Source organism: Hippocampus bargibanti, linkage group LG19 (assembly GCF_051943395.1).
Source record: "Hippocampus bargibanti isolate YZ-2025 linkage group LG19, ASM5194339v1, whole genome shotgun sequence".
Lineage (NCBI taxonomy): Eukaryota > Metazoa > Chordata > Actinopteri > Syngnathiformes > Syngnathidae > Hippocampus > Hippocampus bargibanti.
Window position 1 is genome coordinate 7586180 of NC_142752.1, and position 17742 is coordinate 7603921.

The 17742-nt window shown below is 43.7% G+C and overlaps 1 protein-coding gene across 3 annotated transcripts in view; it reads left to right on the forward strand.

Moving 5' to 3' along the window:
• The first annotated feature begins 1319 nt into the window (after positions 1–1319).
• The window catches only part of LOC148883851 (pleckstrin homology domain-containing family G member 1), a 28205-nt gene continuing 11782 nt past the window's right edge, over positions 1320–17742 (forward strand). The window contains exons 1-4 of one of the 3 annotated variants that reach the window (XM_089022165.1): positions 1320–1370; positions 11379–11953; positions 15116–15216; positions 16553–16622. In XM_089022165.1, coding sequence (XP_088878291.1) covers positions 11528–11953; positions 15116–15216; positions 16553–16622 — 597 coding nt within the window. In that variant the 5' untranslated portion in view covers positions 1320–1370; positions 11379–11527. The other 2 variants (XM_089022164.1, XM_089022163.1) reach the window with 2 other exon arrangements.

Sequence of the window (17742 nt, forward strand, 5' to 3'; positions counted from 1 at the left end):
GGGAAATAGAAATAATCGGTTGACAACAAAAGTAACCACGTGAAGTGTTATAAGTGACATCACAATGCAATATATAATAATGAGATAATGTCAGGATTATTTATGTCTTCTAGTAAATAAAATGAAAGTACAAAATATGCATTTTAGCTCATTTGTTGCCATTTCTGAATTTATTCGTGAATTGAAAAGTGTGACGTTGCATGCTATTCCCAAATTTTTGTTTAGATAAAGCGTTGGTCAGACCTCTGGCAATGTTTTTTCACTTCCCCGAGGGCATTTGCCCAAATTCAGCTGTTGTTAAAGTGCTATATAAACCAATATGTATGTATTGTATTGTATTTTGGACATCCACTGTCATTTCAAGAGCATATCACTCCAGACCCATATCATAGAGGAATTAACTACTTTTTTTCAAATAAAAATGAAAGTCTAAGGTTTTTAACACTGCATTGAATGTTTATGTAGTCATAATACTCAATATTATGTGGGTACTGCAATTTGAGTGAAAGTGACAAAAGCCCTGGACATATTTTTGCACATCGTCTGGCAGTGAATGAGTTAACCAAGCAAATATAAAATGAATGTGCTGCTGCTGGAAAAAAAATACAATTATAATATAAAATACAATACAATACAATAAATTGTTGTTGGCAAGCGCTGAAAATGTCTCGATCTTGCAGAGTTTTGGTTGATGTCATGCTGGAACAACCATCATAGTTTAGGAAAGGCCAGGTTGGCTCGGTAAAGTCTCCCTTGCACCCTTTTGCATCAAAAAATGCAATCCAGTAAAACAACAAAGACGTCAACATTTCCCGTACCGCTCATCAAGTGTCCGCAGGAAGTCCGAAAAGACTCCAGATACCATCACTGAAAATCAGTGTCGGTGACGAAGCCGTCACATGAGCTATGATTCACCTGCCCTAATGATGATGCATCCTGTTTGATAGCTTCGTCTGTAAACAGCCAAATGAGACATGCCGGAAATCGGGCGGAGCCCGGGGCGATTGGTCTTCCTGTTGCTTGCAAAAACACAGAGTTGGCGGTTGGCTATTTGATTTGCTGAAAAGATTAATTGACGATGGCATTGCTGTCCCCCCCCCCCCCTTTTTTAATGTGTGTGTGTGTGTGTGTGTGTGTGTGTGTGTGTGTGTGTGTGTGTGTGTGTGTGTGTGTGTGTGTGTCAGTCTTGCAACAATAATTGGACAGGAAGTGTGCCTCCCCCCCTTCCCACCTCCAACCCTTTCCTCCCAGTTAGTGGGCAGTCGGTTTTGGTTGCTTCCATCTGATCCACCCTCCCCTCGCGAACCATCTCCCTGGCGCTTTCTCACTTTCTCCCAGTGTTTCTCATCATCAGAGCTGACATCGGACAGGTGTGTAGACAGATTGCATCTTCTTCGACAAAAACCCTGTGCTGTTTTAAAATATTTTTTAAATTCCGAACGATACTGCTTCAAATCCTCGGAGATGGGATTAATACGTGATGGGATGCTGGGATACCAACGTCGGAGACAAGGATAGCTCTGGGAATGTTCACTCTGCGGTGAGTGACAGCTTGTAGTTGTTTTTGTGTGTGATTGGAGGCAAACAGCACTAGCGTGTGCGTTGAGCAAAGCAACAAAACAAGCTCATGTCGTCAAATTCCCCAAAAAGTTTGAGTTGGCCCCTTAAAGCGACAATTATGCAGTGCAGAGTTTCTATTTCGGTTAAGTGCCACCTCGGTCTGGCGGTTTAATTCGACAGATGGCAAAATTGGATTGGATGTACATACCTTTATTCGTCTCGCAGTGGATAAATTTACATTTCATAACAGCAACGTTCTGTAATAACTAATAATACAATAACATTTAAAAAAAAAAACTATTAAATCTCATTGGCCTAAATGCCCAATTCTGTACTATGGACATTTTGTTTGTCTGAAATAGTCATTTAAATGTGTTTGTCTGTGTTCACCTGAAGCACATGAGAATAAAAAAGGGCAACTCCCGGAGCCCAATTTGAGTGAATGGACACGTCCCAGTTTAGGTGAACTGGGGCAGCGAGCAAATGGAACACACACCAAGGGGACACCAATTTATTGTGGCTGACAGCGCTCGAATTAGAGCATTCACCCACTTTGATATTCTTGCCATTGACGTTATTTTTCATCATTCTCCCCCCAAAAATCTAAATCACTCTTTAGCCTCCCTATGTATGCTAGATTAATTTTCTAATCATGGGTGATGTGGTTTAGAGCAGGAATATGTATTTTAGCGCAGTCACATGTTAACCCCCCCCCCACACACACACACACTCCCCCCTCGATGGCAAAAAGTCCCTTGCTCCTTGTTCCATTAGACTCCTTTTCCTGAAGCGAGACCCTCGTCCTGCATTTTTAATCTCGTCCAAACACAGCTTCCTCCACATATCCGCCAATGTATACTCTCAATTCTCAATTCCTCCAATGGGAGGGGAGACTGTATATGAATGACCCCCTTCCCTCAACCTCCGCCACCCGCAAACTTGTGTCATTAGTTACAGACTCGCTCATTCTTTCCAGCCATTCTCCTCACACTTCCACGTGTCCTATTTGGACTAGCCTTGTCGATCCTTTTATCTCTTGTTCTACGCTCTTCAAGCGTTTGCAAGAGGCTGTTTCCCTTTAAGGCTGCAGTTTACGATGCTCTCCAAAAAGCAAATACTACGTGTGTGCTAGCGCCAGTAAATGTTGACTAGGCCGTGTGTGTGTGTGTGTGTGAGAGAACCCCCATCCATCGCTTTAGTGTTAACGCTTGCCCCGCATGATGAGAAATGAAGTACTTTATTGGCAACAAGCATTTGCCCGCTGTATCCTCCCACCATGACACTTTGCGTTGGGGATGAACACTTGCTGTTACCATGGTGATGCCGCGAGAACTACTGTAAAGCCAGAGACTCTGTTCTGCCGCTTGTAAATCTTCCATGCATGAAGCCTGCGTTTTTCATCCATGTTTTTTTTTCCTTCTTGGGATTTCATTCAAGTTTGTTTGGAAGCTCTTGAGGGATTGATAAAAAGCTGCCTTTTATGTTGTTCTGGTTAGAAATGCACAATATTTTTTTTTTTTTGTTGTTCCCTTATGTAACTCGGCACAGGATGAAAATAGCTTTTCGAAGACCATGACATAAGCAGGCAATTTTTGGAGTATAATTAAGTGTCCCCAAACCCACATCCATGTGAATTTGTATCTGCGTCGGTCGACGTGATTGATCCTCTTAGCTTATCCTATCATGCTATGTCGTACATCTTGCTTTAACAAATTCACATCCGAGTTTTCTAAGTTATACAAGAACTTTTTCACACTGTAACCCTTTCAGGGACAGCGGTTACTATAGTGGACAGCTCATGCCGGTTTATTTTAGGGCCGTCACAAAAATGGACAAAATGCAACCTCAACGGGCAATTAGGACGGCTGAAAAAAAATCATTGGCACTGCCCTTCCCACTCTCGAGGATTTGCACATGACAAGAACCAAGACAAGGCAAGGAAAAATCCTACTGGACCCTCCGCACCCTGCCCTCTACCTTTTCCAGCGACTCCCCTCAGAGCATCCCGTTATAATCATTGTAGCTCTAGCTCGGTTCTCACTTCAACCACTGTTTGCTTCATACTTTGAAGATTGTCTCACAGTTATTCCTGAAAGGTACCACTTACATTAACGAATTTGATTAGATTATATTAGCCTTTATTATTGTCCTCCATACTTATTTGTCATGTCTTTTTTTTTATACTAGTGCAGCGTGTTCTAGCAAAGACAAATTCCTTGTGTGTTCCACACACTCAGCCAATAAAGATGATTCTGATTCTGATCAGGTTCCAAAGTGCACGATGGGGTTAACATCTAGACTAGATTATCCGCTAAGTGATATGCAGAGTGCAAAAACTTCAATGCCAGGATGGCTTTGAAAGCAAGGCTCAATTTGTCTTCCAGTGTTTATGTGTCGTGAAGCTGTGAACCAAAGTGCCTCTTGGGTCGGCATCCTTCAGGGAGTGCTTACGGGCCATCTGATAAAGCAGACCGCTGTGGCACTTCTCTGTCATCGGCTGGTCGCGCTTGGCTGAAGCGATGTTTTCGGACTGTCGCCGCCGCCTACGTTTACCAAAGTTCGAGGTGCTCATCATTTCGGATGGGGTGGGACGTTTGGATCGGGGAGTGAAGCTTTAAGACTTTTCGCGGGTCAGCGGACCTTTAGGTCATTAAACGAGGTCACGTTTCTTGGGGTTCAGAGAATGGTAGAGGCAGGGGTCTTGATTATTGAATTGGTAGGCAACTGGGGGGTGGCCCCATGCTGATGAGACTCCAAATCTGACGGTCTCTTGTCTTGATATGTTTTGGGATTAGTTGACGATTGGTTCTCAGCCAAAGTCTGCTAGACTTTAAATTGTGCAATTTCAGCCAAAGCTTTCCAGTTTTAATCGCACATGAAGTCTGAGATAGAGAGACAGAACCGAAAGGAGAACTCCTTGATATTTTGCAGTTTGGGAGTACAGAGTAGGGAGGAGTCAGGGGGAGGGGAATGAGCCAGCAGGGAAGAAGCAAAGGCCATTCACACACACACCAGCTCGCACTCACCACTCAGGAACACTTTTAGACACACTCAGGCGTGCGGTGGATGTGTTGGCCCAGAATTGAAAGATGAAGAGCGCCGCGAGGAAGCGATCCCCCTCGGAACGGCATTGAAGCAAAAGGACAGAGTAGCCATTGGCCGCGTATGTGTGAATGCACGTGGGCTGAGTACATTTCCAGGAGTAGGTGGGATTCAATCTGAAATGAAGAGTCAAATGAGGCAGTTTACTTCATGGAATACTCGGATTATTTGATGTAGCCGGGGAATCCGTTTTGACAACTTTTGTTTTTGTCACCATGCCGACCGGTAAGCTCAAAAACATTCCATGCGTGCATTTTTCAAAGAGGTTCTAAAGAAAAAAAATCTTAAAATGGCATTGATGTCGGCAAAATGACTCCTCGTGATCTCCCGGCAGGACACATAAACCTGATTGATGTGTGTCGGTGGCCTGTTTCTCCTTGTTGGCGTGTGATCGTTGGTCCTCAGTTGACAGCTGTGTGTGAAGTGACTCCGCAGTGTCCAGCCTGTTGTCTGAACACCCGTCCCTTGGGCTCCTTTTCTCACCGAAGGGTGTTGAAAGGCGTGTATTTGCTTTTTTTTTTTTGCTGCTTCATAAATTTCACAGTAGGACTAAAGAGCAGAAATCATCGTTTGGTTTTCCCAATCTTGTCATCAAACGCACGACAACGGTTTTGTGAGTTTAGCAGTTTACGACTCTGAAAGCCAATATGTGTGCCGGCTTCCTCTCAGTGGGAGGGTTGGGATGCCTTTCTACAGCCTGTGACCCAAATTAGAGCCTAAAGGGTACCCGAATTGGGGAAGGGAGTTGGAGGAGTTGTTGAGGGGGGGGGGGGGTTACAAATGGCAAAGCAAGGAAGGAGGGGGGTATAATTACTGTTTAGGGCAAACTATTTGGTACTGAGGTGATGGAGACAATGGCGAGCCCGCCGTCCATGCCTCTCTCAGTTATCCTCTGGAGGAACGCCCCCCACGCACTTCACCCCCCTAGCACGTCACATCATTCAAGCTACTGCATGAGTGGTTGAAGAAAAAGGGTCAAAATAGAGGTCACGTCCCTTTTGGAATCATTTGTTCAGTATTCCTTGAAGGATATAGAAAATGGCAAAGGTTCAGATGCAGCTGGGAGGTCTTCCACTGGGCTGAAAACCAATCAGGTCAGCGAAGTGGACCGGGGTTGAGTCTCGAAAGGGATGCACAAAAAAGATCTGAAAACGTGCAACGGATTGCCGAGTCAGCACAGGTCTTTGTTGCATTGGCCCATTTGGCAAACCCCACCTCCTGACTACAATCCCACCCTTGGCCTCTCCCACCTCTGCCCTTTTCTACTCTGAAAGGCCTCAGCGATGGAGCGCCGCTGTGAAATCCTGAGTGACACTTTAAGGTCCTTAGCGTCAGTTGGGATCAAGTCTGCATCTCTATCACCGGGGTTGTCCTGTTCAGGACGTCAAATTTGGACTGGAGATTTTGAGAGCTGGATTCAAATTGCTGGATCGTCACAAGTAGAAGAAAGGAAACATTGGATGAAAAAATAGGCAAAGGGAGTGGGTGGCGTTTGACCTTGTGTCCAACTCTTACGGCTTCTCTTCCTACTTTCATTCTTCGGGGCCTCCTCCGCTCCCTCTTGCACATGTTGAGCATTTTTGCCAGATTACGATATGTTTTCTCGTGTGTAATGTCAACGATGAGCTCAGTTGCCCTAGAAAAGAGAATACAATTATCACCAGGGTTGAATTAAACATTTGTGGGACGCACTCTGCATGAAATGAGATCCACTGTTTAACTCATTCGATGCCATTCACAAATATATTTGGCAATTGAAAAATGTGACGTTGAGCACAATTGCCGAATTTGTTTGGGTTTTTTAGCTGATAAAGCTCTGGTCAGACCTCTGGCAATGTTTTTTTTCCTTTCCACGAGGGGGCAGCATTCTCCTTTTGTCCATGTTAGCGCTTTGTTCCAGCTTCAGCTGTTGTTAAAGCACTATATAAAGCAATATGTATGTATTGCATTGTATTTTGCAGAGCCACCCGCATTTCAAGGTCAGATAACTCTAGACCCATATAATTTAGGAATTAACTCTTTTTTTTATCTCCATGACACGCAACGGTCGACAACAAGGACGTCAAAATTGGTCACTCACAGGGTCTCAACGACCCGCTTTAAATCGCCATTGTCCACCGGTCATCTGTCTTGTCAGACATGGCTGATGATATGGCGGTCCAAAATGGCTTAGCTGATCCGAATTAATGTATTTTTTAGACTTTCAGCATTGCTTGCAAATTTGGTGCATGTCAGGACCGAGTAAAGGTCCTGGAAATTCTCACCTTGTCATGCCAGACTCCAAAGTGTAGCCCCATTTCTCATGTTCACCCTTATTTATTTGGCTTCTTTCTTTGTTGTTTTTTTTTTTCATGTAATATTTAAAGTCAGTCACCGCGCTGCGTATGAACACCACGTGTGCTCCTTGGTGGTCCGCAGTCAAATGCCCGCACCGTGTGTATTTTTACACAGTAAAGTATACGCTTGGAAGAGGCATGGCTCGACCCCATAGGAATGTCCTGTGCTAATGTACGCACAGCAGTCTTGAAATGATGGAAAAGGGGAGGGAAAAAAAGAAAGCTGAAACAAACAGCGTCCATAAATTCTTGACATATTAGCCCCCCCAAAAAAAACAAAAAAACCAACGTGATGTCGTTAAAAGACAAAGGTGCTCGCAGCTGCCGCCGCCCACTTCGAGAATAACGAGCGCACTTCAAGTGGCGGTGATAAAAAGTGTGCCGTTGCGCAGTGACGTGTGACAAAAGGCGAACGACCGCTGGTGAAGTGACGAAGAAGTCTGGACTACAGCAATGTTGGCTGTTGACTTTATTGCACGTGGCTTGGCCCCGGTTGAACTTTTGACTAAAATCACAATCTGAAGCTCGTATAATTTATGAGAATCTGCTTGGGTAGCACAATGTGATAGTGGTTATCACGTCTGGATTGCAGTTCTTTATTTATTTGACTGTCACCGCTGAACACCTCTGGGGTGATTGTTCTTTTTTGCACCTGTAATGGACAGCATTTTCACAGCCCCCCTTTGTTCAGCGGAAAGGTTGGTGCTGTTGGACAGTCTGCGGTTGGATGGATACATGGCTTGAGGTACCCGCGATGAGACGAAAGGAGCGTCAGCGCTGAGCCCCGATGCATACGTGGAAATGTCACGGCTTGGAATTGAAGCACATTTACGTTGGACAGGAGATGTGAGACAATCTATTTTCATCAATGGATGCTACAGCTTCGTGTTTGCTTTCAAAACTTAGCCTGTAGCAGACATGCACATTTCACCATGTCGTCCCTGATCCAGTGGTGAAAAGGCTTTCATCCTTTCCTCTTTCATTTTGAACTGCTTCTTAGAACAAAGAGGGTGCAGAAAGTGATTAAAATTGAATGACTGTCTTTGTGTTGTCATATTTTTGTTTTGTTTTGTTTTTGACTTCAAGATGGCGCCGCGAGATTGACTGCCTTTATAGCAGCTCCTGTATTGTTTTTGCTGCTGTGAAATTTAAACTTCTCCACTGTGAGACAAATTAAGGCCCATCCAATCTAATGTAATTATAATGTAAATGTATATAAACCAAATTAATTTTGAGCTCTTTTTTCCCTATTTTTCGTCAGCACAAACCCAAAAATAGACATTGATACACCTTGGATCCAAATAACATAAATTGTCCCTGAAAAGTTTGATGTTCATTTAATTTACTGTCCTGTTCAATGAAAATAAATTCATTTCAATACAATACAATGCATATTGATTTATATGTTTCAGAAAAAAAAACTAGTTGATGACCTCATATTGAAAGAATCACTGCAAAGAAGTTGTTTTTTTAATACTCAACATGCTTTTCATTGTGCGGTGACAATAGTCGTTGGGACCTAAATAGCCCCCGCTGGAATGCATCAACCCCCCCAAAAAACGAACTCAAAACCGTTTTTGTCTTTTGTCAGTGCAGCACTGTGATCTTCGCTCTGATGATTCTTGATGCCGTGGTTCCAAAACAAGCCTGATGTTCGACATATTAAGCTTGGGAAACTTATCCTCATGATCACCCCCCGCCCCCTTCCTCCACCTCCAACCCATCCCTTTTGCTCTTGTCTTTGTCATCTTAAATGAAAAGCAGAAGTTGAAGCCTGTTTTCTGCACTGGCTTGTGATGATTCACTCGTTTTGTTGTTTGGGTTTATTTTTCCTCTACCCTTCATTTCTGTCACAGTGGGGAAAACACCCTGCACAACATCCACACACACACACACCCACACACACACACACACATGCACGCAGAGGGGCAACAGTCCCAACCTGCATGCTTTGTAGCCTAATTACAGATCATTTACATAGATCAAGTTGCACCTAATGTGGAGCAAAGGTAACGTTAGCATGTGCTCCGTATCTATGTGTGTGTACGCGCATTTCTCTGAATGTGTTCACGAGTGGCAATTCACCCAGGAAACATGCAGGCAGGGTGGGTCCCAAACATGAAGGTGGGAAAGGGAGGGTTTAGACAAACATAAGACGGAGTAATCTCAAGTCGTGTTTGGGTTTCACTGGGAAGAAAATGCTTTTGCTGCACTTACCTGACGGAGTTCTGTGTGTGTGTGTGTGTGTGTGTGTGTGTGTGTGTGTGTGTGTGTGTGTGTGTGTGTGTGTGTGTGTGTGTGTGTGTGTGTGTGTGTGTGTGTGTGTGTGTGTGTGTGTGTGTGTGTGCGCGCGCGCGCGCGCGCGCGCGCGCGCGCGCGCGCGCGCGCGCGCGTGTGTGTGTGTGTGTGTGTGTGTGTGTGTGTGTGTGTGTGTGTGTGTGTGTGTGTGTGTGTGTGTGTGTGTGTGTGTGTGTGTGTGTGTGTGTGTGTGTGTGTTCTCCGTTGCCTACCTGTATCTGGATCGAATAGCTAATGTGAGGGTCATTATGCTTTGAAATCTGTCTTATCTCCTTTGCGATAAAGTAGCTGTTTCGGTGACACATACACACACACACACGCCATAGTTTAAGTGTATAGCTCCCGGTGATAAGCGCAAGCGTCAATACATTTGATAAAGGGCAAAGGAAATAGCCTGTTACCTATTAATATCATGATTGGTGATAATGCTGGCCTTTGTGCTTTTTTGCATGCACACACATTTTGTGGTCATTCATTAAATTCATGATTATCATCTGATGTGAACCATATTTTCCGATGTATTAGATGCACCGTAGTATAAGGCGCACCCCCTATGAATGGTGTATTTTCAAACTTTTTCCATATATAAGGCGCAACGGACTAGAAGGCGCACCTTCAATGTATGAAAAAAGTTTTCCAAATATAATATAAAAAATATTTAAAAGATTTCCAAATATAAGGCACACCACATAAGGCACTATACAGTACAGACTGAAGATACACAATACTTCTTCTGGGTGGGGGGGGGGGTAATGGAGTCGTGGCTTCTGACAGTAGGTGCGAGACCTGTTGCGGCTCAGTCTTACAAATATAGAAATATATACATTTTTTCTAAATATAAGGCACACCACATTATAAAGTGCTACAGTACAGGCTTGGGTTATGCACTACTTCTACGGATGGGGAATGGGTTCGGTGGCTGCTGACAGTAGTTGCGAGACCTGTTGCGTCTCAACATCTTTTCACATATCAGGCGCACCGGGGTATAAGGCGCAGGGTCATCTTTTGAAAAAAAATGAAGGTGTGTGGGTGCGCCTTATACACCGGGAAATACGGTAGTATTAAAAAGCTCTCAGTCACATTTTGTTTAGTTTTTTTTCCCCCTACCTGTCGCTTTTCTTGTCATAAAACATGATAAAGAGAGACAGCGGTTACGGAAGTGGACAATAGTAATGGGGAAAATGAAGCTTCATGAAGCACTAGTGATATTTTTTGACTCTTCTAGATGGCACTCTTGGTTTAAAGCTGCAGTGGATTTTTAAGACATTTCCTTTGCACTAACCTTCATGTTTAAACCAAGAGCACCTTCTGGAGGAGTCAAAAATATCAAGTGCTTCATGAAGCTCCATTTTCCCATCACTAGTGAACAGCCAATCAGGTTGTCAGGTGACAGGTTATTGTTATTGGTTCATGGAAGGCTAACAAAATATTTGCTGCAGTTGCCATCGCAAATTTACAGGGTGATATGTCAGCTTTCAGATCGTCATTAGGCCACACAATTGCTATTATCAATCCAACCCCTGATACACACCATAGATAAGTCCAACGAGCAGGAAGTGCTGCCAGAGGACGTTTGAAAACTGTGTCGGTGCACCAGAGGAGCCCTCTCCAGAGAGAGACTCTTTTGAGGTTGCGTTCCCGTTTCATGTTTTTTTTGTTTGAATGTGACTGTGTGATCTCAGTGGCTTTGATCGGAGACAGCTACAGATGCTTGACAGGTAGAGGGCGGCGCAAAGTAAAGACGTGTGACTGGAATACTGGACCTTCGAAGGTCGTAAACGATCCGCAAAGCCCAGGAAATGTTTCCGTTGTGATTCATGGTGGATTGTTGATGTAGTTTGTTTGTTAGCTGGTTCGGTCAAAAAGTTTGATCTGATTCGTTTCAAGACTGCTCTCACTCACGATCCCATCCACCAACATGAGCTCGGGAACTAGTTTGGCATCGTGACGATGTGAAATTGCCGCAAGCACAAACCTCGTCTGTCCATGAGGAATAAGCCTTTCATTCATAACCTCGGCTGCGAGTGCTCAGATTTAAATCGTACCTGAATACATCTCCATCATTCTTATTTCTCTCCTCAGACGACTACAGCTATCTGCCCGATGCGCTGCCGCCTGTGCCCGAAGTACCGGACTCCGGCTCGGTCCTGAGCTCCGTTGACATCCCCGCACGTTGTCTCCGCAACCCGGCCTTCCATTACGCCTCTTTGCGCTATCGCTCGGCCCACAGCATGGACTCCTCTTTGGACAGCGCCGAAAGGCCCGTCAGCTACAGCTCCACCTCTTCCTCCGCTTCCTCCCGGGATAGTCATTGCTCACTGGGCAGCCGGTCCACGTTGCTCCACACCCCCAACTCCAACACCGTGAACTCGGACCGGGATTCCGGGGCGATACGTTTGGAACTGGTTCCCGCCCGGCAGCTGGGCTGCGGCGAGGAGGATCCTAGAGATGACGGAGGGACAGAAACAGGAAAGCAGCAAGGCCAGAAGGGCGCTGAACAGACTCCGACAGATCACTCAGAACTGGAGCTGGGTCTCGACAGTGGCGAATCGCGGATGGGTCAGGTCCAAGGACCCAGGACCTATGTCGACCGTGTGGTGCAGGAGATACTGGACACTGAAAGAACCTACGTCCAAGACCTGAGGAGCATTGTGGAAGTAGGCAACATTTTCTATGCATTTTAGAATTGAACCTCTCAAGTCTTTTCTTTTTCGTGCATGTCCTCATACACGTGACACGCAAACACACACACACATACTCGCCGCCCCTTGTTGTCGCTCGAAAACTTTCATCAAAAGGGTCACCTGTACGCGCAGCCTTCGGGTTCGGTTGAGTTACACGACACCGCTGCCTTTGTCCCGGAAGAACAAGCGCACATTGAAAATATAACCGCACATTCACAAAAGACACATGCACTGTACACGCACACATTTAGACAAATGGCCTATTTTTTGGATTGGATTGGATTGGATTTGCCTTTATTAGTCTCACAGTGGAGAAATTTACATTTCACAGCAGCAAAGTGATGAAAGGAATTTATTTGATTATTTATGTTTTTGTCTCGCTTTGAGCGGATTGGATCTTGTTTGCCTCCTTTCAGGGATATGGAGACTTTGGTTTGGATCATCTGTGGAACTTGGCTCACGTTTCTCGATTTTTTTTTTTTTTTTTTTTTCCCCCTTCCTCGTTGTTATTGTCCCTTACTTGCGCTTAAATGTGTTGAACAGATCTCGGTTAATCAGGTCCGATTGAAGTGATCGTGACAGTGAATGTTGGGGGAAGACCTTAATCACACACCCCCACCCCCAAATAAAAAAGAGGAAGTCGTCCCCCTAAACCAAGACAGTTCAACAGGTTATTTCAAGTCAAAAAGCAGGGAACACCGATTTCCCAGGAGACAGGATGAGTAAAGGCGTACACGTTTCGGTGCGACACTTTTGATGGATGTGCATGCTTTCCCCCACCCCTTCCTTTCCCTCCCCATCCTCTTCGGATGCAGAGGTGATGGGGAAAAAAGAGACATCTCGACAGGAGACTAGGACGAAGGATTCAGCCCTGAGATAAGAGTGTCTCCATCAGGTTAAGAAAACACAGAAGAGTGCTTAAGAGCCATAGTTAATCACCCTCTACTGCATGAACACCACCGCCAATCCACGTTAATGGACCACCCACCCCTTGGAAGACCACTTCACGTTGCAATCGATTCGTCAGCGGCACTTTACTGTCAGAATATATGTCCGTTGGGCCTGTCCTTACCTCTTACATGACAGTAACAATGAGGCCCGATTGTATCAGTAGCAACACTAACATCCCCTGATTGGTCGCCAAAGCCTGCATTATTGCAGACCCCCACTTCTGCCCCCCTCTTCCATAATCCCTGAGTCCATGCAGCTTCCTGCAAGTGAAAAGGGTGTGACAGGCTTAAGACAAATATTTACCCAGACTCCCATGGGCTCGGTTTCTCACAGCAGGGGGTGCGGTGGTCAGAGCGATGTCATACCCTTTCCTATGAGCAAACGGTCAACCTCCCATATCAGTTTTTTTTAACTCCAATCACATCATTTTCATTAAGAAAATATTGTGCTTTTGAGCTGGTATGAGTAGACTTAGCATTTTTTTAACCTTGAAATGATTCTGATATCATCCGAAATTGTCCGTCTCCCTAGCGGCGATCGCTTTCAGCAGAAAACTGACAGGGGTCAGTCGTCATTCACACTGTATGCTTTAATGTGCATTTTCACATTAGAATCACCACTGTTATGTTTTATTTGTTGCTGATTAATTATTTGTTGTAAATTAATTTAAAAACTACAGCTTGTTTAAGTTTCTCAATAAGCAATATGTATTATCTTTGAGAAAAATGTTGCTTCTTATGAATTCGCCACATCACAAAAAAATACATAATAATAATAATAATTATAATAACTCATTCACTGCCAGACGATGTGCATACATGTGTCCACTCCATTGCCAGCATTTTTGTCATTTTCACTCAAATTGCAGGATCCACAGAATGTTGAGTTTAAGGACTACATAAACATTCAATAGAGCATTAGAAACCTTAGACTCTCTTTTCATCAGGAAAAAATAGTGAATTCCTAAATTGTAGGGGTATGGAGTTATCTGAGCTTGAAATTGGGACGGATTTACAAAATGCAAGACAATACATACAGATTTATAAAGCGCTTTAACAACAGCTGAAGTTGTAACAAAGCGCTAACATGGACAAAATGAAAATGCTTCCGACTTGTGGAACTAAAAAAACATTGCCAGAGGTCTGACCGGCGCATTATCGGCACCCCCCATAAGAAAAACAAAAACCTGAACAAATTTGTGAATGGCGCCTCACGTCACACTTTTCAATTCTTGAATACATTTTTGAAATGCAGCGAATGAGAAAATGATAATTGAACTAATAAAAATGAACAATCAAATTCCATAAAATGAACTGAATCGGGAATAAACAAGTTACAATGAATCAAAATAATGAAAACCCCCAAACTATCAACGTTTTTTTCTTTTTTTTTATGACACCCGATCAACACTGTGTAGCCTGTTTGAAGTTTTGCAAGTCACCCAAGACATTTTTCCTGAGTTTGAAGATGTGGATGTTTACATTGGGAATTGTAAAGAGTAATGACTTCCAACTACAGTGCTGAGTAAAGTGTTTGGATTGGCAACGAGTGCGCGTTTGAGGAAGGTTAATGGTTAACTCCAGAGAGCATCAAGTTAGTACATGTTGCATCTGACGCTTAGCAGGGAGTGTACCTTCAGAGAGGTGCGGGAGTTTTGGTGCTGCCCATTGTTGAGCTGGCTCAGGCTGGAGGTGAACGCGTTGACTGAGGAGGTCAAGCCGGGTCACGTGCACGACCCTGCGACTAATACAGCATCACCTTACACATAACCTCTGATAATGAACAAAATCTTCCCAAGTCTCCTCCTGACATTGACAGATTGGGAGTTGGAGAAGCAGTGCCTGTCAGATTCTCATTTTGATGGACATTTATCCACAAATGTCATGCTAAATACAATTGTGACGTGAATAGTGCTCTGAATACAGAAATAAAAGCTGAAGTGAATGCAAAGGCATGACTGATTTTGAAACTGGGACAGGTGGATGATTAACACCAAAGATGAGGACTTTTATTGCTTCAATTTATAGATTAGGAATCAGGTGACATTGCATTAGTGATTGTCTAGGGTAGATTATGAGACAGTTTTGAGTAAATGCAAATGTAAAGATCAAGGTGGGTCGAAATGGAAAATGAATGATGAAATCCATAACAAGAATAAAAATCGGTTTCTCCTTCTCTCTGCAGGACTACCTGGAGAGTATCAGTAACCAGGCCCGACTGGGTTTGAGCTCTGAGGATAAAGGCTCTCTGTTTGGCAACATCCAAGATATCTACCACTTTAACAGGTGCGTCTTTTATGGAGACACAGTTGAGAATTTTCATGTTGTTTTTTTTTTGTCTTGTGACTCAAGGAAAAAAGGGAAAATTGTCAATGGTGGTTGGTCAAAAAGAGGGTGCTTTGACCCCACCCTTGCTAACTATACAAACTTTCCTTGGTGACAATAAAATAATCATCAAAGGACAGCCGACGTCACTTTTTTGTTTTTTAACTGACATCAGAAAAACGTTTTATAGCATCTAAAATACCCAAAACACGCAGTATGATATTTTATTAATTTTCAGAAAGTCCCGCCCCCAGTTCGTGACGTCACGCCAAGACGTCTTGCATTGCTTGTGAATCAAAACAATGGCTTCAGATTCGGAGAATATGCTTTCTTGTTACACATCCAGTTATGAATATGATTCAAATAGTTCTGAAGAGGAAAGCATACATGTTTGCAATCGATTAAAGAATTATATGTGCCATTTTGAGGCAACATTGGGGGAAAATCTCTCACCCAAAAAAAAGAGGCACAAAATGGCGACCTCCAGTGGCCACCTCCACTCCCACAGGCTGATAAATTCCTTATATGGAGCTTGAATGCCCTCTTCTGGTGGATTTTGGGTGAAACACGGTTCTCAGACCAAACATGTACAGCAAAATACATTGACGTGATGGAAGGAATGCTACAATATGTCTTTTTTCGGTCAGGGGGCGGTCCTTTCATGACGTCACGTACGGAGTCGTCACAAACTCAAAAACAAGACTTCCTGAATATTCAGAGCGAGTCTTAAAACGTAAAATATAGCTATATGCGGTGGAATCTCTTAAAATACGCTCAGTAGAAGTCATTTGAAGCCATTTTACAAATTATGGACACAACTTGTCCAGAGACGTCGGTTGTCCTTTAAGTCGCTTGTCTATATACTTGCTCCCTATGACAGTGCTCTAAATTGTTTTTTTTTTTGTGTAGTTTAAATGATAGTCGAGCATCATTGAGGTCTTTGGACAAAAACATGGCACTTTTTTTCCTGCCACCAAGTCATTTGTCAGCTGTCGGGCCACAAAAAAAATCAAAAAGAAATGGGCTAGTATAAGGAAGCATAAAAGCAATGACCTCATCTGTTAGTCACGAAACAATAAGTTGACCACCGCGGGGTTGGTTTTGTGAACCCACAGGAGCCGTGCTTTTCAATTCAAGGAAGTTTCTCAAAGGCTGCCCTTAGTCCCAATTTATTTTCCCGGTGTGACTTGTGAAGTCCAATACAATAGTCAGAAACATTAAACCCGAGCATTTTTTTTTCATGTGTAATATAGGAAAAAAATGGCCGACATGTAAATCAATGCATGCTTGATTTCAGAGATTTGCTTCATGAGTTGGAAAAGTGCAACGCGGACCCCGTGGCCATTGCTGAATGCTTCGTATCGAAGGTAAAAATGATTGTTTGCTGTGTTTTTATTTATTTTTGTCTTTTGTTTGTCAACTGTGTATTTTCCCAAATTTCTCCCTAAAAGCTTTCAGTTGGTTAGCATGTCCGAAGGCGTATAATTTCACATGCACACTCATGGCTTCAATCTGTAGAGCGGTTTTCATCAACTTCTCCACCTCGCAGACAGTTTTTGTCAAAATGCACGCTTGTTTCGGGTGCTTGTTGCGGCCTGTTCCAGCACCAGCATTTGACACACGTTGGACCGATCACAGAGCAGACAGTTTATGTGATAACGTTTTTTTTTCTTGTGGCTAAAATTTTCACAGCACAGTATCCCGCAGGAATTTGAAGGGCCGCCCAAATATGCTGTTGTTGTTGACATCTTGCTTGCGTTTATGCAACAATTTCCCTTTAAAACCTCACATAATTACATCCCAAAATGCCACATTTCGGCATTTCCCCCTCAAACATCACGTTAAAGACGATGACCGCCACAAAACCAGCAGCAGTCCGACCATGGCTGGAGAAACAAGCTTTTCCCTTTTGCGTCACCGGCTGGGCCCTGCAAACATTTTGACCATTGTTGTCAGAGGCTCGTTTGACCGCCTGGCTCCCAGCGCCGCTTCCGGTAGAAACGTAAACAAAGCGGCGCACCCCCCCCGTAAGCCCTTTTGCATTCCATGTAACACACATCCAGCCATTTTATTCTTCTTTTCATAATCAGAATCAGAAATCCTTTATTCGTCCCACAATGGGGAAATTTGCATTGTGTGTATGCGCTATCTGCCATTTTATATTCATGAAAAAAACATCTTGCTGCCCAATTTATTTACTCCTGTGCAAGCGAATGAAACAGATGTTTGTAAAGATAAATGACCGCTTTGTGGTGAAGTTGAGATAAGAACATGCCAAGAAAAGCACTTATAAAATAACCTAAAAAAATCACTTCACTCTTTTTTTATGGAGGTAATGTTTGTAGTTGTGTGCAAGACTTGTGGAAACATTTTCACTTGTAATGTTTACTGACTTGTCTGACCATGTCTTTTATTTGTTCATTGTTTCTGACCACTATGGCAACCCCCCAAAATCCCCCCAGTTCACAGCAGTCAGGGCCCCTGGTG